General features: G+C 38.5%; 1 protein-coding gene across 11 annotated transcripts in view; it reads right to left on the bottom strand.

Moving 5' to 3' along the window:
- Positions 1 to 6,785: 6,785 nt before the first annotated feature.
- Positions 6,786 to 22,119, bottom strand: part of APC (APC regulator of WNT signaling pathway) — a 132,226-nt gene continuing 116,892 nt past the window's right edge. For all 11 annotated transcript variants that reach the window (XM_025296446.3, XM_025296450.3, XM_025296452.3 and 8 more), the window contains 3 exons: positions 21,814 to 21,930; positions 15,952 to 16,166; positions 6,786 to 14,389 (listed from right to left, as the gene is read on the bottom strand). In XM_025296446.3, coding sequence (XP_025152231.2) covers positions 7,792 to 14,389; positions 15,952 to 16,166; positions 21,814 to 21,930 — 6,930 coding nt within the window. In that variant the 3' untranslated portion in view covers positions 6,786 to 7,791. The remainder of the gene's footprint in view (positions 14,390 to 15,951; positions 16,167 to 21,813; positions 21,931 to 22,119) is intronic.

Raw genomic sequence — 22,119 nt, 5'->3', positions numbered from 1 at the left:
TTCAACTTGGCAAAAATGGATTTTTATAGTGGTGGAACTAGCAAAATTACTGGCATTGTTTCAGTGTTCCGTGTAAATGTTAGGAATTCGACTATGCACTTTAAAGAATCTCTCCCTAAAATTAAACTCAGTGGTAAAGAATCTCCTTGCACATGGTTTGGATCCGTGGGTTACGATGATTGATCCCGTGAAGTAGGAAATAGCAATACACTTCAGTACTCTTGAAGACTTCCGTGGTGGCTCAGACGGTAAAGCGTCTGTCTACAATGCGGGAGACTCAGGTTCGATCCCTAGTTCGGGAAGATCCGCTGGAGAAAGAACAAGGCAATTCATTCCAGTACTATATTGCCTGGAAAGTCCCATGGACAGAGGCGCCTGGTAGGCTACAACCCATGGGGTCGCATAGAGTCAGAAACGACTGAGCGACTTCACTTACTTATTTCAGTATTCTTCAGATCTTTATCTTGGTGTGGGAGGGTAGACTGTAAGTAAAATTTCTTTTAGTGAAACTGTTTCACTACAAATCCTTTAAGGCATTTGAACACAAGCAGTACTGCTTTGGTATTCTGAGGGGAAGTGTTACACTAAATCCCAAAGTGGAGGACAAGTGTTCTTCCCACTTCTATAGGGACGGAGTGCAGCTTTTGGACACCAAGAACTGACAGGATGGCACCCACCACCAAGCTTCTGGCTGGTGTCTAATGGAGAGCAGTGTTTTGGTAGCTCTGGTTGGTTTATAAAGAGTAAGGCGAGAACGTTCAATGAACTGAAGACTCAAGATTGAAAAGACTCAGTATTAAAAGGGCTGTGGAAAAAAAGACACAGAGCTGGGTTTATGCTAGTAAAATTGCTTTATTTCAAGGATTAAAAACAAAACCCTAAGAACACCAGGCAGGAAATAAGTTTTCTATAGGGGAAACAGAACTCAGCCTGATATCTGAACTTTTTAGCCACAGTAAACATTAGAAAAGTTTTGAAGAAAATGAATTCTGACTAAAGTTGTGAATCAAATTATCCTTTGTGTGAGGGCAAAAGAAAAACAATTTTAAGCAAGCAAGGATTGAGAAAGTATATTTCCAACCTAGCTTTTCTGGAAAACAAACACTATTTAAGGACATACTCCAGTCAAACCAAATTATATTATCATAAAGAAGAAAGTGTTTCTGCTATGCAATATAGAGGAAACTGAACACTTACATGTAATATAAGTAAATTCAAATAATTTAATAATTTATATAAAGTGATGGTGAAGATAACTGCGATTGTCAAAAAGATTCTGAAAATTAAGTGAATACATTATTACCGAACAAAGATTTTATAAAGGACTTAGATTTCAACTGAAGTAATGTATGTCTCTATTTCTAAAACCATTGCCTGTCGCATCACCAGGGTTTTCATAGGACCCTGGCTTCCTGCCATTTTTTCTGTTCTGTCTCTCCTCTTGTGCTCACATCTCTGCTCCTCAACCCCCCATTCCTGGGTACCCCCCAAACCCTGAGTTCTTTCCTCTCTTAAGCACACCTATGCGATTTTCTCTAACCCTCCTCCCACTAAACTCCAGGCTTGGCTTTACTGATCCCAAACCCATCAAGGTCCTCAGCTAAAGAAAAGGACTTTTCAAGAATTTAATCTTGGCAAGAGTCACCCTTTCTGGAAGGAGTGATTTTAAGTAAGAAGTGATTTTAAGTAAGAAGTTGTGGTTTTAAGTAATAACCCTCCTTTGGTTGTGTGTAGACTATCATCTGTCAAACACTGACCCTGTCACTGGCTCCACAGTTTTTATCAATCTCTTTGTGTTTGTAATTTTGTTTCATACACTTGATGCTTTATCATTTGATGTTCAAATAAAGTCATAACTGTTGTTCATCTTCTTTTCATTGTTTGATGCCTTTCATCCAGAATTATACTTTGACATAAATTTACCTCTACTGCTTTCTTTGCATTTGCCTGTGTGTAGTTGAGCTTTTAGTTTTGTCCAGTCTGGATCATTTTAGGTGTATCTTTTACTAATGGCATATAGGTAAAGGATTTTTTTTTTTAACTTGACTCCAACTTTACCATATGTGATTAATCCAATCATTATTTGTTATTACTGTCATTTTATGCTTTGTTGTGGCTAATTCTCCCTCTCCCCTTTTCCCTATTCTTTGATATCCTGTTTAAGTGTTCTTATATTCATAGTTATTTTGACTAATGATTTGGATGGAAAGCTTTCTTTTTAACATTCGTTAGCACTAAATAGAAAAGTTGAACTTGTATTTTTCCAAGTTAAAAGTAAAATAGTATCTTTTGACACTGCCTATTCTTAAAAGAGGAGAAATTTAGCATGCTTTTATGTCTTCTCTCCCTCATTTCCCAGTTTGGGGTGGAATAATATGGAATTTAAATTAAGCATTTCATCTTTTCAGTTCTGAGTTACGTGCACATTCACATTGAGATTCAGTATCAGATTAACCACAATTACTTACACGTTTATTTAGTTTAAAGGTTTTATTGCTCAAACTGTTTCCTTAATAAGTTCCCATTTAATTGCTCAGGCAGCAGGAGTACTATGGTAGGAGGTATGTCATGGATTCTGGTTTCCCAATGGTGCCTTTGAAACGCCCCTTGTAGGTTTGGAGAATTCATGTCCTAGGCATCCAGCTTCCTCAATGGAGAAACCAAACCACTGAGCTTTCCCCGGCTCTACAGGCATATGACAACAGCTTCTGCCAAGTATCCTTTCAGCAAGACTGCAGTCCAGAATTGAGCGATGTGATGAGGCAAGTGCTGAATATATTCTTAATTTATGAGGAGGGTGGTGTCAGAGGGCTCCAGAGTTGACAGGTAACAACCGGGTCTTTTTGAAGCAGCCTCACAGTATCGTTTGGGTATTGTTTCTGTGGTGGTTTCCAAGCCTGATTTTCTGGCCCTCATACAGCTCCTGTGAGCTATCTGATTCCTTAAATGAGTGTCTCCTCTTTTAGAAAAAGTCTTGTTAACAACTGTAACAAGAATCCTGAATGATACAAGTGTTTCAGATATATTAAGTGCTAGTTTGGCAGGTTTCAGAATTCGTAGGTAATATTTCCATTTGCTTCCAAATGGTATATATATTGTCCTACTGCTTTTTTTTTTTTTTTTTTTTTTTGGCATTCAGTATTTCAGAGAAGAAATCTGATGCCAATCTATTTTTTTTTCTTTGTAGGCAGCCTATTCCTCTTTCCCCACAGATGATTTCAAGAAAGATTTAAAGACTTAAAGCAAGAAAGCTTTCTTTATATTTAAAAAAAAAACTCACTAAACTGTCTAAATAGTTTTGTTTGAAGTTACTTCAGGAACAAAGTGGGTTTGAAAGTTCACAAATGTTCCAAACACAAGGAAAAGTAGAACTAGCCCCCAGAATCAGCAAGAACTGTGGTAACGCCAGGAGCTAGCCATTCTTGTATGTCTCGCACTTGCTTTCTATGCCTCCCTCTCATACCTGTTCCTTCTCTCTAGCGACTGACTTTCTCTTATTTTAGCTTCATGATGCCAATCAGAGCACCTTCAGTCTTAACTCTACAAGATCTTTCAGTTCTAGCACTCAATCTCCAACCGGAAATTTCATGACTCTTTTATTTAAAATTGACCTAATCTTTTTTTTTTTAAAGACAAGCCATACAAGTCTTTGGTAACTAGTTTCCTCTAGGTCAGGTACCCCCTCTGGTGGAAACAGCCATGGCCGGGGGAAACACTGAGTGAGTACAAGGTTCAGTGATCAACAGTGAGACTAATGTCAGGATTCCAGAAGGTTGTGTAGGTGAGGCAGGTAATGTCTGCAACAATAGCTATTAACAATAGCTAATTTTTGCAACATTCACTAATGTTGCTTTATATTCAGTGGTCACCTTCACTAGCAAAAGGTTGAGTACTTTTAAAAAAAAGGAACAACCTCATAATGTCAAGAAAATAAGCAAATAGTCACAATTGTAGAGTTATCCTGAATATCAGAAGTGTATTTAGCACCGAGAACAATATTATACACACACAAAACATACAGGTTGAAAGAAGGATCGATGGTCTAACAAAAACCAGAATATAGTTTTATAGACCACAGAAGAGAGGAGAAGGGCAGAAAAAAGACCTGGAGTTTGTAGGAGTCAAAGTCCTAGGTTTCAACACTATGTAGTAGTATTTGAAAGTCAGCATTAATATGAAGGAATTAGAAACTAAAATATAATTTATATACTCTATTTCAACCCTTGTGACTCTTGAAAAATTATTTTTGTTTGGTTAAGTGTGAATGATCTGACTACTCAAGTATTCTTCAGCTCTTGGCAATTTTCTTTTTGCATTTCTGGCACTCAGTTCTTTTTCTATTTAGATACAAGGAAACATGTATTCATGAATTCATGTTTCACAGAATACATGAATACATGTTTCACAGAAACATGTTTTCTGTGAAAACATGAATTCAGATACAGTGCAACTAGCTTCCATCTTCAGCAAGACTCATCCCTTCAGTTCATTAACCTTGTGGGAACAATCCACAGTTTATGGGGAAAAAAGTTTTTTGACTATTCTTACAATGCAGTTGGATTCTTTGGGGCTTATTTTTTATTTCATTATTTCCCTCTCATTAACTTTGCTGTCAGTGCAAAGTAACTTGTAAAGTTTATTCTCAAATACCGCATTTGCCATTAGTTGTTGTTTGTATACCAACTGGGCACATTTTTCTTTCATCTGAAGTCCATTTTCCCTCTCTTTAAAGTTCTCTTCTTTGCCCTGTTCTTGGTGTGTCTCTTTTGATATTATTGTAAATCCAAATTAGATATTTGCTGAAATTTTGCCTTTTTGATAACTGTTCCAAAGGGAATATGAGTCAATCCCTCAGATACAGAATTACCTGTTCATTCATGTCTGGTAAACTTGTGGACTATTGGGAGTTGAGATGGGCTGTATCAGATTGTAACTCAATATTAACATCTTTTCATGCCTGAAGGAGAGGGCAGCTTGGTGTACTCTCTCAGATGCTGAGTCCAGTGGTTGAGAAGAATAGCTGGAACTGAAGGCAGTCCCTCGAGGAGCTTTACTGCAGTCACGCACGGCAGTAACTCTGAATGGTCCCAGACCAGCAGCATCAGCATCGCCTGCTAGTTCCCAGGCCTGACTCAGAGTCAGGAAGGATGGGGATGTGTTTTAACATTTTTGGTGATCTGCATGCACTCAAGTTGGAAAACCACTGCCTCGGTTCTGTCTGCTGCAGTGCAAAGATAACAGGGCACTGCCCTACTTTTCTTAACAGGCGTTGCAACTCAACTAACCCCCAGTGTTGGCTCAGTGTGCATTTGTAACATACAAGTGTAAACTGGGGGCTATTGGGGTTGTTATCAGTTATGGGAGCACTCCCTGAACTTCTAAAATTAGAACTCAGATTTTCTCCTTTACTAATTCAGAGCCATTATCTCTAACTAGAGGGTCTCATACAGAACCTTTTCCTCAATGGCAATATATACTGTACCTTCTCCCAGTAGGCACTGCTTACTGGAATTCCTGAGTTTCCTGGGATATAGAGGGCATCCTTTTTTCATTTTCAGCACTGTTTTGTTTTTTTTTTTCCCCCCTTCCTTGAGAAAGGCAATTTTATTATAATTGACTTATATCCCATTTTTTTCTACAAAAGTATTTGAAGTGGTTTATAAAAATTGTCATGCAGTAGTAACTAAAAAAAATAAGAAAATCAGGACTAAACAGGAAAGAAATATGACCTCTATTCATATATCCCTGCTGGATAAGGCATCCTTTGAGAAAAACAGAATAGTCTTATGACTTACCAATGATTTCACTCAGATAAAACTTGATGAAAGTTTAAATGTAGGTATATTCCAAAGGTGAGCAGTAGAAAGAGTATGGGCTTTGGAGTCATGCCTTTCTTCAAATCACAGCACTTATTTACTGGCATTTTAGTAAATGACTTAAAAAAAAAAAGTCCTTACCTGTAAATAATAAACACAGGTAAGCGGTAGATAACTAACTCTATGATGTGATTTCAAAGACAGCAGGTAGATATGCTTACTCCTCACCACCTTTCCCCAGTGTCCTGCCATATTTAAATATCTTTTCCCTTCCCCAAATGCAGAGTGCATGAATTTATCATTAAAAAATAAAATTTCATTTATTCAATAAATACGTGAACATTTATCATCATCCTTACTCTCTGATTATTTAGAACAAATTCTGGAAAGATATATTAGCTTTTTAAATAAATCTTATCAGTCTATCTTCCTTCATGAAGGAGGATCCTCTCCTTGCTGTGTGAGGAAGGGGGCATTTGAACACACACCCCACAACCCTACTCATCAAAAACAAAGTTTTCATTAACAGGCAGTGGTTTCTTAAGAGTCTCTTGAATGTCTTAGCATTTTCTGAACATGGCAAGGTACTGATTGTATTTGGCTGCTGAAATTTTGCTGTAACACAAAAGGTGATGAAAGGTGTTCATTTCAGACCCAGGAGCAACAGGAGGGACAAGACAGTGACATTCCAAGACGGGCTTGGAAGAGACTACTTCTACCTCAGAAGAATTAATTTCTCAAGGACAGAATTCTATTAAGAAAAAAGAAATGTTCTTTGTGGGCCTATTGTGTTCAACGCCCATATGCAAGGCAGTTCACATTGCTATTATATGAATTTAGAAAATCAACTCCAGCAGAGTAAGAAAAAAAGTAAACAGAAAAATACTAAACAGGAAGTGCTAATCACACATTAAAAAAATTTTCAGGAATGGTTAAGTGCCAATGCATGGAATGGTTAAATGCCAACAATCAGCTTCAATTGTTTTTTATTACAGTAAGAGGAAGTTTACTCTTAAATGCATAGAATTTGAAGAAAAAATTTATATAAGCTTTTAAAAGAGGCCCTTTTTGACAGTTATTAATACAAATGTGAAATAAGACCCTTCAAACAAATACCAATTTCAGTAACAGTTTACATACAGCAATAATTTATTCTGAAATGTTCATTTAGTTTCTGTTGAGACACGATTCATGTCTCAATAATAAAAGAGCAGCCATCTCACCTCAAATACCAGAATATACAACAAGTTACAGCATAGCAAAAATTCTACCTACTTTCAGATGTTCAGGTAAAATAGTATCATTCAATGTTTTACAGTTACACAGATTTTTTTGTTTTGCGCACAAAATAGTGTAAGTTGTTACACTATAGCTATCTATATGCACATCATGTGACCACAGAACTGTTAATCATTACTTCTGAAATTGAACCATCATTTTCATTCATGCAGTAAAGCAAAGCAGGCTGGGTAAACTTGTTCACTGGGAACCATATTACTGTGAATTTCACAGCCACATGATTAATAATGATGTTAGATGGACTCTCAAGGACTAAAACAGAATGTTTTTTTGCATAAATACCAATTTCTCCCTGATGTAAGTTTAGTCAGTTTATTATCTAGAAATGATTGATAACAGCAATATATCATATCTTCTATCTGTAGTGTTATTTTAATACAAGCAATAATTAAAGGATGCTGGGATGGGATGCTACTTAAATACATGAAAAACATACTGTACAAATATACTTGGCTTTACCATTTTCTTCCTAACTATCAAGAGTGCCTCCCAAAATATGACCAGTGAAGACGAAGTATACTATCAAATATGGCTTCCAGAACAAAAACCCTCTAACAAGAATCAAACCTATTTACAAAATTTTTCAGTCTTTTACAGTTTCACTTGAAACAAAATTTCTACATAGCAGTTGTGAGGAACACGTATCACATTCTCGGTTTCATCCTTCCAGCTCTTTTCACACAGATGTCACAAGGTAAGACCCGGAATGGCGTTTAGGACTTTGAGTCCCGCTGGGTTCCGTGCTGTCGGGTTTTGAGTCGCGTTTCTTTGTGTTGTTGCTCACTGGCGTTGGGATCTGAGACGGTCGGGCTGAAGTGCCGTCTGTGCTGCTCTTCCTTGGGCTTGGGTTGTAGTTAAAAGGACTCACCCTGGCGGCGACAGTCCCACTTGGTGAACTGTGCTTGCTTGAGCTGCTAGAACTAAACGGGGTACGCTCAGCTATAGAACTTTCACTAGTCTCGGATGCAGGGACAGGGTTATTACTGTGTCCCGGTTTTGTCTCCGTTCCTTTTTGGTCTGGGGGATCTACCTGAATAAAGGAATTCAGGCGGTTTTCCAGACCCATGGTGCGTGTAGGGGCACTACCATTGCTCACATTTTGTTTTCCCTGATTATCTTTTGAATCTTTAGGGTTTGGGTTTCCCTTTTCTGAAACAGTGTCAATCACAGGGGGAGTATTTCCTGTTGGAGATCTTCCAGATCTAGGGTTGTTAATGGGGCAATCCTCAATTCTCACCCAAACATCCTCTGTTTTAGAAACAGCAGGTGCCATTTGATAAATCAGAGTCTTTGATTCAGCACCATTTGCAGCACCTGAAGAAGTGGTCTGAGAAGTAGTATTTGTGGGAGAAATTTCACTTTCTTTTATTTTTCTCCATGTTCCTTTTGTGGATACCTGGTTTTCTTTAGTTTGTTTGCTTCCTGAAATAGAGTTCACTTGTTTTTCGTCCTCACTTTTTGCCTTTTCACTAGATTCTGATGAAGCAGAAAGAATTGAGGATGAACTTCCAGTTCTTCTCCAAGTGCTTACTCGAGGAAGTGATGATGAGTGTTTGCTGTGCTCACGTTTCCAGGTCCCTGACCTATTGATGGGAAGTCTGGAAGGACTTTCGGAATGAGAGCGTGCTATATCATGGCGCTTTACTGGTCTTCCATCATTATACTCTATGGTGGGACTGAGGTTAGGCGGGAGTTTTCGCCATCCACCAGACTGAACAGACGAATGTGTAGATAGAGACATATCAGGAAGGGAAGGACTTAAAACTGGAGTATGAGCCTGGGACCGTGTGGGAGAATCGGGTCTGGAAGATGGAGAAAGAGATTCAAATGAAGCAGATTCCTCCAGTTTTCTCCTTAGGGTTGGGCTTGGAGCTTCTTTGATGAAAGTTGATTGGCGTACTAATACAGGTCTCTCTGACCTATCGGATTCACTTCCACTTGACTTTGTTGAAGACATTCTAGAAAGTTCTACTTTTTTATTGGATCCATTACTACTACTCATTTGATTTAGCCCTTTGGAGGCAGATTCACTTCTTGGGATACCACTGCCATTCTTGGATAAGCCCGTTTGTTTGGTGAGGTTCTGCTGGCTCATCTGTCTGCCAGGAGATGTGTAAGACATTTTCCCAGAACCTGAGGACTTAGTTGAAGCAGTACTAGGGGATGACGTCCTTGGTAGTTGAGATAATTTGTTAGGGGGACTTATTCCATTTCTACCAGGAGAGATTGAGTTTCGCCCTGGAGACTGCATTGGTCTACTTAATGGTTGCTGGGCAGGTCTTGAAGGAGTGGAATCTCTAGATCCTGATCTAGAAGGTGCTTTGTTTGATCCCACTGTCTGGGATGCCTGCCTTGTAACAGGGCTTAATTCTGACTTCACTGATGGCTTGGTTCCTCTGGGAGAGGTGGTAGCCGGCTGACCTTCACTAGGGCTTTTGGAGGCTGGAGTCTTGAGGGGCGGGCCTTTTTTAGACACTGGACTTGTACTTGAAGAGCTATTCCGAACTCCTGGAATATGAATCATTGTCCTACCTCGAGAGATTGAAGGCATGTTTGTTTGAAGCGGTTGTTTCATTTGGCTCGAAATTTCCGAGTTAGATCGAACTTTTCCAGTAATCAAACTTTTATAAACCTTTTTGCCTCCTTTTATTCCTTTATTTTCAGATTCTATTTTTTTAGTTTCCAATGTACTTTTCTCCCCAGGTTTTAGAATTCGTGGGCCTTTATTACTTGTAAAGGGTTTTTCTTCTTGATCAGGTGTAAGATGAAATGGTGATCCCAGAGAGATGCCCGATTTCAGTGAAAGGATGGAATCTGAATCAGATGAAGCTTGTCGAGATAAACATGCAGCGGCAGCAGCTTGATGTAAACTACTTACTATGGAATTTGCACCTTCCTGAATAGCTTTCCAATCAAAATTTTCTGAATCTGGGGATAAACCATGTTCTGAATCTGGTCTCTGTATATCTTTCAAATCGAGTGTCAAATCTTCTGCTAATATGCCACCCATATTTCTGGGACTATGCTTTTCATTATCAGGCTTGAGCCTGGAAGGCTTTTTCTTTTTTGGCATTGCAGAACTTATACATTCCTGCAACAGGTCATCTTCAGAATCAATACTAAGAGAACTGAGAGAACTGTTTCTTGAGAAACAAACAGGGGTGTCTTCCACGTGAAATGATTTAGGAGCATAACCTGAGGCCTGGGGTTTACCTGGTTCTCCCTGTGAGGCAGGGGGCTCTGTCTCTTTGATAGGTTCATTTTCCTTGTTGTTGTTGTTTTCTTGATCAATGTCACTAAGAGAGCTTAGAGAGGAATTTCGAGAAAAGCAAACTGGAGTATTTTCAATAGCGAAATTCTGTAATTTCTCATCTGTTGCTGCCCCTCTGTCTGGTATATCTTTGGAAGACTGGGGAAAAGTGGACTGCTTCTGCAGCATGGGTTTAGACTGACCTCTATTTATTGGCTGCTTTGTAACAGCTGGTGTCTTACTAGCTGATTGTTGGTTTGAGGTTAGTTCTGTGTGGTTGGTCACTTTAGCTTCTGATTCTTTATTTTCCTTCCCCTTTCTTAATTCAGCCTTTTCCCTAGAAAGGTCAACATCATCATCATCAAAATCTAGAGAACTCAAAGAGTCATTTCGTGAAAAACAGTATGGAGTGCCTTCAATGGGCGTGTAATGATGAGGTGAATCAAAAGTAAAACTTCCTCTGACTCTGTCTTCATTATTTGGCAGTTTATCATTGAAGTCCTTGGAATTATTTTTCAAGTGCTGTTTCTTTGAGTCTTTGTTTTCCGAGAAATTTCTTTCGGCATTTAAATTATTTTTTGAGTCTGTATTTTTTCTTACACGTGTCCTATACTCAGTATTTTGTGGTATAGGTTTTACTGGTGAAGTAGGTTTCTTTGTCTTACCATCTAATTGATTTTTGTTAATTCCAGATGAAGACATAGATGCTTGCTGGACCTGGTCCATAATCTTTTTCACACGGAAAGGCTTGTGACTTTTTCCTTTGGGCATGGCAGAATTAATGCATTCTGCAAGAATATCACCTTCTTCTGTTTTGTTGTCATCCAGTTCAGGTACAGTGACGGATGAGGCTTTCCCTCGTTGAGCCTCATCTGTACTTCTGCCTTCAGTAGGAATGGTATCTCTTTTTTCAAATTCACTTGACTGTGCCCCTGCTCTAACCCCTTCTCCAGCAGCTAACTCATTTGGAGGGGATTCTATCGTTAGATCACTCAGAGATGTAGCTGTGGAAAAGTTTATAGGTGTCCCTTCTACACAATACACCCGTGGCATATCATCTCCTTGTGTAAAACTAACATGCTTTTGTGCCTGTAACCTGTTTTGCGATGGCAGAAGTTTGTATACAGGGAGCTGACTTGGTTTCCTTGCCACAGGTGGAGGTAATTTCGAAGTAGTCTGGGCTGGTTTTTTGGCTTTGCGTGAAGATTTTGTTGGCATGGCAGAAATTATACACTCTTCTAGTATTTCAATATCATCATCATCTGACTCATCTAAAAGATCTTTTTCAGAATCAGTGGGTTTTTCTGCCTCTTTTTCCTGGTTTTCATTTGATTCTTCAGGCTGCTCACTTTCTGTTTCATTCCCATTGTCATTTTCCTGAACTGGAGGCATTATTCTTAGTTCTACATCTTTCTGAATAAATGGCTCATCAAGGCTCAGAGCGCTCAGGCTAGATGAACAAGAAAATCCATCAGGAGTACTCTCTGTGGCAAAATGTAACAGAGTATCAGCCTCTGGAAGAACCTGGACCCTTTGTACTGCAGCATTTACAGCAGCTTGCTTGGGTCCACTTTCTCTCTTTTCAGCACTAGGTGCTTTATTTTTAGGTACTTCCTGCTTCGTTTGAACTGTCTGAGGAGGAGGCGGAGGCGGCGGTGGCGGGGTTTTGCTTCTGCTTGGCGGCATGGTTTGTCCAGGGCTATCTGGGAGGTCACTGGGGCTTATGATGCCGCTTACCATTCCACTGCAGGGTTCACTCTGAACAGAGCTGGCAATCGAGCGACTCTCAAAACTGTCGAGTGAACTGACCGAAGTACATCTGCTAAACATGAGTGGGGTCTCCTGAACGTAGTGCTCTGGTGGACTTTTGGGTGTCTGAGCACCGCTCTTGGAAGGAGATTTGGCCCCTGAAGAAAATTCAACAGCTTTGTGCCTGGCTGACTCTGAAGACAGACCAGAAGCCTGGAGTCTGCTGGATTTGGTTCTAATGTGCTGTGACCCTGCTGGAACTTTACTCACAGAATCTTCATTTGACCTAGGTCCGCTGTTGTCCTTGATTTCGGCTATTTGCAGAGTGTTAGCAGACTCTGCTTCTTGTGTTGTCTGATCACACCCTACTTCATCTTCAGCAGATGACAAAGACGATAATGAACTGCATCTTGAAAAGCATATTGGGGTATCTTCTACACAGTAAGTCTGTATTGTTTCTTGGTTGATAGAGGGGACTTTGCAAGAAGAAGAGGTGGCTTTTGGGGTCTGACCACTTCTGCTCTGTGCTGAGCTTGGATGCAGCTGATTCTGCCTCTTGGCATTAGATGAAGTTGTGGACGTATTCTCGCTGCTTGAAGAGATGTGTTCAGTTTTTGTGCTCTGTCCAGATGAATTCTTTGAGAATGAAAATGCTGGTTTCTGTGAAGAAGAAATGTCTGTGGTGTATTTTAAACTATAATCAATAGGCTGATCCACGTGATGTTTTTCTTCACTGTATTTTATGCTGTAATTGGTTGGCCTCTCTTCTTCCTCGTGCTGCCCTTCCTCAGAGTAACGTTCACTATAGTTGGTTGGTTTATCGTCTTCATAGTCATCTTCTTGACACAAAGACTGGTTCACATTTTGACTAATTCCATGATTAGAGCCTACTCGATTTGTTTCAGATCCATTGGCTGCTCTTGACCTGTATGGGGAAACACATTCTTGCTGCCCAAAGTGTGGTTGGAACTTGAGGTGTTTATCGTCAGTGCTCTCAGGATACACGGGATAAGCTGTGCTTTGACTCCTTGATTGTCTCTGCTCATTTGGTTTTATTTCATCTTCTAGTATATGTTTGGGTCTTGCCCATCTTTCATTCTGTGAAGGGCTCTGCCTCCCAGAGTTCAACTGTTCATCGGAATATTTAAGACTGTAATTTATTGGTGTATCTAGTTCTCCATCATTATCATCCATATGATTTGCACTGTGTATTTTATGGGCTAGGTCAGCTGGATACTGACCATAGCTGCAAAATTTACTTTCATCATCTTCAGAATAGGATTCAATTGAAGGCTTCATCTGACCTCTTTTACCATAACCATCACTACTGCTGACACTATTTAAACTATCATTTGAAGATCTCTTATATTCTACTTTGGCATATGGTATCGGACATGTTCTGTTTGAGTTTTCTGACTTGGTAAAGTTGTACGTGTTTGCATGTGTGTGGGTGGTAGAGCTTCTTCTTAGTGCATTCCTCTCATCTGTCCCACAGTGTAGTTCTGTGGTAGACCCAGAACTTCTGTCTTCCTGAGAGGTATGAATAGCTGATACTTCTTCCATGACTTTGGCAATCTGGGCTGCAGTGGTAGAAATCTGCAAACCTCGCTTTGAAGAGGTTCCTGGATTTTCTGTTGCTGGGTGATAGTTGCCTAGGCTAATACCTCGTTCTCTCTCCAAACTTCTATCTTTCTCAGAACGAGAGCTGTCTAAACTTCCCCTTGATGAAGAAGAGCTGGGCAATACTGTAGTGTTTAAGTATGGTGATAGGACAGTCATGTTTCCAGTATTAAAATTCTCTGACCTGTTATCATCATGTCGATTGGTGTCAAAAACATAGTCACCATAGAGATTTTGCTTGTGTCTCTGCTTACTACGATGAGAGGCCTTGGGACTTAAATTGTCAATATTGTCAAAAGTTTCTGATAAATGCTGAGCATCTAATTCTGCTTCCAGGGCCTTTTGTTTCCTGACATGTAGAGAAGGCAAACTTGAACCAGGAGACATGATATTGGCATCTTTATACTTTGCAGGTCTATTTGCCATGAGATTCCTTAAAGCTGCAGCACTTCCCATAGCAATCATCTTGTGCTTTGAATGAATGAGGTTCTTGAGCATGCTGACCGCTCCCATGTCCCACAATGCTTCCTGGTCTTTAGGGTTTCTTGCTGAGAGATTCCACAAGGTTCCGCATGCATTGCTGACTATTGTCAAACTGTGAGATTTCAAGTGTTGTAATAAGGTCTGTAAGCAATTATTCTCTCTTAGGATTTGCCTGAAATAAAAACAAGATATTACAAAAGTAAGGTAAATATCTGTTTGCAGTACAAATAAAAGGAAAGAGAACAAATTTAAATCTAAAGGTAACCGCTAAAACTTGTAACAACTGGCAAAATAAAACTACACCGAATTATATTATAAATTTCAAGCACTGCCCATCTCCTTTTGTTCTACCTTAGTTCATTTAATGTTTATTGTTTTACAGGACTCATCTATCAGACTAAAAGGTAAAAATGTTCAGTTTCATCAATTCTGCATTTCCTATTCTGACCTAACAGCTTTAAAAATTTTTCTTGAGCAAATATATATTTACTTTACATAGTGACAGAGTTTCTCAGTTTACTGAGTATAAATATATTATGAAAGCTGAACAGGGACTCTGTGGTAATTTAACATCTGGGTGGGTTCCACAATCTTGACAACAGAGACATCTCAGAAGAGGTAGAGAGAAGAATGAATTAATAGATCTTTACAAAGTCAGGGAACACACTGTAAGCTCAGGGCAGCAAAATGACTTTTAGATAATCTCTCTCTGGTTTGAATTTGTAATACTGATATTCCCCCTTGTAAGTGGTCTTGGGAAAATTGTGTGTGTAGTTTTTCTAAAAATAAAGTGAAAGTTTTCAAAACATTTAAAAGTAAGTATAAAAACAAGAGTTGAGAGCGTAATGAATGTTAGGATCGGAAGAGCTACGGCTTATTTAATGCATGGTAAAATGAAGTTTAATGAGAGCATAGTCAACTCTAGTGGGCTTTAAAACTGATAGGCAAAAAGGTACAATAAGCTTTAGCAATGGCAGCTCTCTCAGCAGTCCAGTAGACACCTGAGTGCTTACTGAGTTTAAGAGTTCTTCCATGAGAAGAGGAAAGGGCGGTAAGCCTTGTAGTTTGTGCATCAAAAACTTACAGAAAAGATGTTTACATTCTTTACAAAGCCCTTTTACTACAAGTACCCCATAGTTTTTTTTTTTTGAAATGAGACAGGAACAATACAGGATAAAATAAATAAATACACTGTGAAAGATACTGTATTTTTGTTGAGATAATACAAAGCTCAAGTTGTGAAAAGGTATGCCTTGCATCTGAGGTGCTCTGTTAGGTTTCACAGTTCTAATAAATTGGATGAATGGCTGCTGGCTGAAAAACATTTTGATTACTGATGTTATGGCTCCACTAGAAAAATGTGAATCATTGTACTTTCTGGATCATAACCACAGTTTTTTTTTTTTTTTTTTTTTATAACCTCATATTCCCTTAATCCATACTACATATAGGAAAGGATTTTGTTCTCTGTTGTATTTATGGCTTTCATTTTTTATTCTACACATGGGTTATATCTCTCAAGTATCACTGGTTTATTTTTAGACATCTTTGTGATACTATGAACTTTTATTAGCATAAATGTTAATGAATAAATCAGGTATTAATAGTTTCATTGTCGTAAGTGTAATTTGGGTCAGAACTTGCATAATTACACAAAACACTGCTCAGTTAAGTCTTTCTGAAGATATGAATCTTACAAATTCATTTAAAAGTAACAATAAACTCTGTATTTACCTGTGGTCCTCATTTGTAGCTATCAAGCTGGAAACATTCCGTAATATCCCACCTCCACTTTCAATAATGGCTAAAGTATTGGTCTGGCTGCGATAAGTGAGAGTGCCAACCAAAAATGCAAGCGCACCATCCACAGCACATATGTCAGCTTTATTCTCAGTGCAGTGTGCTGACAAGTTCCATAAGGCACTCAATACACTTTTGAGGGTTGATTCCTATCAAGAGACAGAGTATATGTCATCAAGAGTTCTAACTATAACTCTTAGAATGTCTATGCTTACTTCTATAGAGAAATCTGTCTCTCTTTTTTAAAAATATCCCCTGGCTACCCATCCTTTACTGGTAAAGCATTAGGAACGCCTCACTTAAAAAAACTTTCATAAAATACCAAACAGAACTTAAGACAGTGATACCCCATGAAACAAGCAGAACACAACATTAAAACAATGACCATCACATTCATCTGAACAATGAACGTGAAATGTTAGATGGTACACACTTATCTCACAGAAGCTTATATTAGAAAATGAAACAACTGATGTGCATTCTGAAAAGATAACATTTTCAGGATAATATAAACTAGAAAAGACCCTCTAAATGGTGATTTGAAAAGATATCCAGACCTATTATTAAATGAAAAGAGCAAGTTGCAGAGAAGTATGTACAATATTCTGTTTGTATAAAAATACACATCCATATTTATGTGTGGTTGATGCAAAAATAACAATTTATTAAAATGGAAGCAGACTGGAAATACTCCAATTTCTTAAAATCCTCAAAGAAACAAAGTCATTATAAAAATGAGAACTCCCTGATGTACAGGATCATAGTAAACTGTCAAATTATAACTGCCAGAGAAAACACTTTGAGTATACAATTAAGGATGTTTGGTTAAAACTTGCCATGCTCCTGACAACAGTCTTCTTACTAAAAATCAATCAGGGAACAAACGAACATTCATTAGAAACCTACCCTGTGCCTATCACAGTTACAGGTACTCTAGAGGATACAAACAGAGCAACTGACACTTGTTTTGAAGGTGCTGTTTACTTTGGGGAAAAAAGACAGTAACACTGTACTTAAAACCAAGGGCTCTAATGAAAAGACTACTGCCATGGGAACTTAAGTCAAATAAATGAAATAATTTTTGGAGGAGAGCACCTCTGCAGATAAAAAGATGTACATTCAGAGGAGGCAGGGGAAGTAGAATGAGTAAAGGCATGGAAGTGGGAATAAGCAAGGGAGGACTAAATAACAGAAAGAAGACACAGAAGAAGTCAAAGTCCACGTTGGGACATTGTGCGAAGTAACGTCAGACAGGGAAAAGAGGGCCCTGAATGTCATGGCAAACATTTTGGGCTCAACCCAATTAAGAGCCATTGTATTCTCTTCTTCAGGATATTAAATGAATAAAATAGATACTATTTACCTTGAGGCAGAGAAGAAATGCTTTCACCACTGAAGATGTGAAAAGGACAATAGCTCAATTTTAATTATAATGTGATTTAGGAAATGGGACAAAGTATCTTGAGATCAGAAAAAATGGGAACAGTTTACAGGAGTAAGCTAAACTTACAACTGACCTAGAGATGAGAGTTGAAGGTAGGAAAACAGAAGTTGCTCTCTTTGGGACTACATGTAGGTGGCCAAGGGTTTTGTTTCAAAGAAGCTTTATAGTTAGAGGAGACAAGATGAAACGATTAGATGTGGGAGGTATAGGTGGTAAAAACAAAGGGAGGAGATTCAGTAAGGTATGTGATCAAAGGTATAAAATACAGGTACAGGTAGAAAAGTGATATCCTAGTTAAGCTATAAATCTAGATTTTTTTGTTAGGAGCAAATTTAGAAAGGACTGAGGAAGATATGGCCAGTTAGGAAATGAAGGGAGTGACTACTTGACTACTTGTTCAGGGCTTTGGTTGTCACAGGAGACTCTCTGAAGAAGTTGGAAGAAGCAATGAAAATGAACATTTTTGTTTTTATTTTCAAAATATTGGGCTTCTTACAGATAAGTGAAACATTAAAAAAGCCTCCTTCTCTATAAGCAGTAGAGAAAGTATAGCGGAGAAGAGTAAGGGAGAACAGTTTTGAGTAACAGCAATGCCCAGAGCACAGGGTGCAGGTGAAGGCAAAGACTGTTGTGTAGAAGAGAAGGGCCAGTGAATGAGGTGAAAAGAATGCAGTACCCTGGGGATATGGAAGGGAGTTTTGGTTCTTGTGGTTGTGAGGAGTAAATGAAGTTGAGAACGAAGAGCTGACAAGTTAAGAAGAGAAGGAATGTTCATATTGGCTGTTGCACTGAATGTAGAAAAAGATGGAAAAAATAAATTCTAATACCATTAACCAGAGCAAGACCAAACGAGAACTGGATAGTATAACTTTCTGATGGGCTAGTTTTTCCAAGATTGGGCTTACATTAAAAAAAAAATTTTTTTAATTAATTTTAATTGGAGGCTAATTACTTTACATGATTGTAGTGGTTTCTGCCATACATTGACATGAATCAGCCATGGGGGTACATGTGTTCCCCATTCTGAACCAACCTCCTACCTCCCTCCCCATCCCATCCCTCAGGGTCATCCCAGTGCACCAGCCCCGAGCACCCTGTCTTATGCATCGAACCTGGACTGGCGATCTGTTTCACATATGATATTATACATGTTTCAATGCCATTCTCTCAGATCATCCCACTCTTGCCTTCTCCCACAGAGTCCAAAAGTCTGTTCTTTACATCCGTGTCTCTTTTGCTGTCTCTCATATAGAGTCATCATCACCATCTTTCTAAATTCCATATATATGTGTTAATATACTGTATTGGTATATATACTGTTAATGGTTAATATACTGTATTGGTGTTTTTCTTTCTGACTTACTTCACTCTGTATAATAGGCTCCAGTTTCATCCACCTCATTAGAATTGATTCAAATGCATTCTTTTTAATAGCTGAGTAAATACACACATTCCATTGTGTGTATGTACCACAGCTTTCTTATCCATTTGTCTGCTGATAGACATCTAGGTTGCTTCCATGTCCTGGCTATTATAAACAGTGCTGTGATGAACACTGGGGTACATGTGTCTCTTTCAATTCTGGTTTTCTTGGTGTGGGCTTACATTAAAAATTTATAGATGAATTTAGGGAGAAATGATCTTTAATGATCTCTCTCTCATCTATGACAGAGAAATGATCTATTCTTCCTTTACAAGACAGGCTATGTCTTGACAGTTATTAAAATCCTCTTTTACACTTTTCAGTAGGCTGTGTCTGTTAATCTAACTTTCTTGGTACGTAGCAATTGGTTTGTATGTAGATCTTTGAGGTCCCTGAGTGATAATACAATGAGCTGCTGCTGCTGCTGCTGCGTCGCTTCAGTTGTGTCTGACTCTGTGTGACCCCACAGACAGCAGCCCACCAGGCTCCCCCGTCCCTGGGATTCTCCAGGCAAGAACACCGGAGTGGGTTGCCATTGCCTTCTCCAATGCATGGAAGTGAAAAGTGAAAGTGAAGTCACTCAGTTGTGTCCGACTCTTAGTGACCCTATGGACTGCAGCCCGCGAGGCTCCTCAGTCCATGGGATTTTCCAGGCAAGAGTACTGGAGTGGGGTGCCATTGCCTTCTCCGATACAATGAGCTATTCAATAGCAATACAAGGTCCAATAATCTATACAAAAACATTAAATCTTTCTGAAAATACACAAGGTTGATTAGAAAGAAGTCTTAAAGTGCACATGGCACTAATTTTTTTGTATAATTTTAGTAAGGTATTAAGGCGACCAATAAACTGTACTTTGATCCTCCTCCAATTTCCTCATACTCCTTGTAATCCACCCCCAAACCCAGGCAACTACTGTTCTGATTTCTGACATAACAGATTATTGCAGGTATCAATAGTTCATTCTTTTTTTTTTTTAATATAGCCAAATAGTATTCCACAGTTTATTTACCCATTTATCCACTGATGGTCATTAGAATTTTTTTCCTAGGTTTTGGCTATCACAAATAATCTTTATGTGAATAACTGTGTGTCTTTGTGTAAATTTAAGTTTTTGTTCCTCATGGGTGGCCAGGTTGTATGGCAGGTAAATGGTAGTTTGAAAACACTGCCAAAAGTTCTCTCAAGTGGGACAGACAGACCTCAGAGACATTGCAGGTATGGTTCCAGACCACTCCAATAAAGCAAATATTGCAATAAAGCAAGTCACACCATTTTTTTGGTTTCGCAGTGCATATAAAGTTACATTTACATTATACTGTAGTCTGTTAACTGTCCAAAAGCATTGTGTATAAAGATGTACATACCTTAACAGAAAAATAACGCTGTTGGGAAAATGGCACTAAAAGACTTGCTTAGTGCAGGGTTGCCACAGACTTTCAATTTACCAAAAATGCAGTATCTGCGAACTGCAATAGTGAGGTATGCTTGTATACCATTTAACTTTTCTGCCAGCACTGCATAAGAATTTCAGCTGTTTAACATCTTTGACAACACACAGTCAATTTTAAAGATTATAACCAATATAATACGTGTAACAGTATCTCACAGTTGTAATCCGTATTTCCCTGATGACTAATGATGCTGAGTATATTTTCAAGTGCTTACTGGCCATTCATAACCTTTTTTTCTAGAGCGTGAGTGTTCTGCTGATTCAGTAGTGTTCTAAAGGTATCTTTATGCAAATCCTGAGTATATTTGAACAGTATTGTTTTCTCCCAGTTTTGAGACATAATTGACATGTAACACTATTTAAGGTAAACAGCATAATGATTTACCTTACATACATCATGAAATGATCACCACAGTGAGTTCAGTGAACATCTATTATCTCATATATATATATATACATGTATATACACATACACAAAAATTAAAGAAACAGCAAACTTTTTCCTTGTGATGAGCACTCACGACTTACTCTCTTAAAAATTTTCATATATAATGATATGGTAGTGTTAACAACATTTATCATATTGTATATTACATTCTATTATGTATTTATCTTATAACTGGAAGTTTGTACCTCTTGACCACCTTTGAACATTATCTTTATAGTCACTTACTTAACTGAATATTTTTCTTATTTCTAATAATTTTCCAGTTGATTTTCTTGGAGTTTCCAGGTATAAAACAATGTAATTTAGAAAAAAATACATAAATTAAAAAAACAGCCCCAGACTGAAAAGGAAATTCTGAAGAGAAAAATGTAGGCTCTGGGTCAAGGAGGGCTGGTTGGGTGAAAGGAAGCTCAGATTAGCTAAAAAGACTAGCTTAGCTTAGTTCTTCACAAATTTCAATTAAAAAAAAAAAAATCAGCTTAGTTTCTAAAGTAGATATCCCATCTGGACATTACTTCCTTTTGTAAACAAATTATTATTTGATGGATTTTTCATCTTTGGGTCTGATTACCTCTATAAGGTGACTATTAAAATCTGGGGACTCTGGGAGATTGGGATTTGGGCAGCAAGGAATCATCTGGGGGTGATTCTGTCCCTTTTCTCTTACAGGGACATCTGGTAATAAATGGAGACATTTCTGATTATTATGACTGAGGGGAAGGTATGTCAGCATTTAGTAGGTAAAGGCCAGGAATGCTGCTAAACATTCTACAAGGCACAGATCAGTACCCCCAAACAAAGACTTGTCTGTCCAAGATGTCAACAGAGCTGCAACACCCCTGTTTACACTAGGTCACCTTGTACAGTCTTGTCTGCCTTAATACTTGCAGAGTTTGGAGCAGTCTAAGTCTTGGGATTGGTAAGCTAAGAGGGTCAGAAATTAGTGAGTCTCAGAGGTGGGAGAGGGCAGTGAAAAAGTATCCAAAGATGAAATGCATATGGTAATACCAAATGTTCTCAAAGGTACCTTTTTTACTTCCAAAGCACATTCCATCAATGCTTTCACACTTCCAACTTCACGCAAAGTCTTTTTACTATTTACATCTGCTCTCCAAGACAGATTCCTCAAAACACTCGCAATAACCTGCAAATGGATCAATTTTAGAATAGTTTGTTTATAAAATTATTTATACTAGTTGCTTTCTTGCTCTTAATGTTAAAAGTAAGAGTGCATGCATGTGTGTTAAGCTGTTTCAGTCATGTCTGACTCTTTGCAACCCTATAGACTGTAGCCCACCAGGCTCCTCTGTCCATGGGACTGTGCAGGCAAGAA

The sequence above is a fragment of the Bubalus bubalis genome, chromosome 11 (assembly GCF_019923935.1).
Source record: "Bubalus bubalis isolate 160015118507 breed Murrah chromosome 11, NDDB_SH_1, whole genome shotgun sequence".
Taxonomy (NCBI): domain Eukaryota; kingdom Metazoa; phylum Chordata; class Mammalia; order Artiodactyla; family Bovidae; genus Bubalus; species Bubalus bubalis.
The sequence above is the reverse complement of the archived record's forward strand: the minus strand, read 5'-3'. Positions and strand labels throughout refer to the sequence as shown.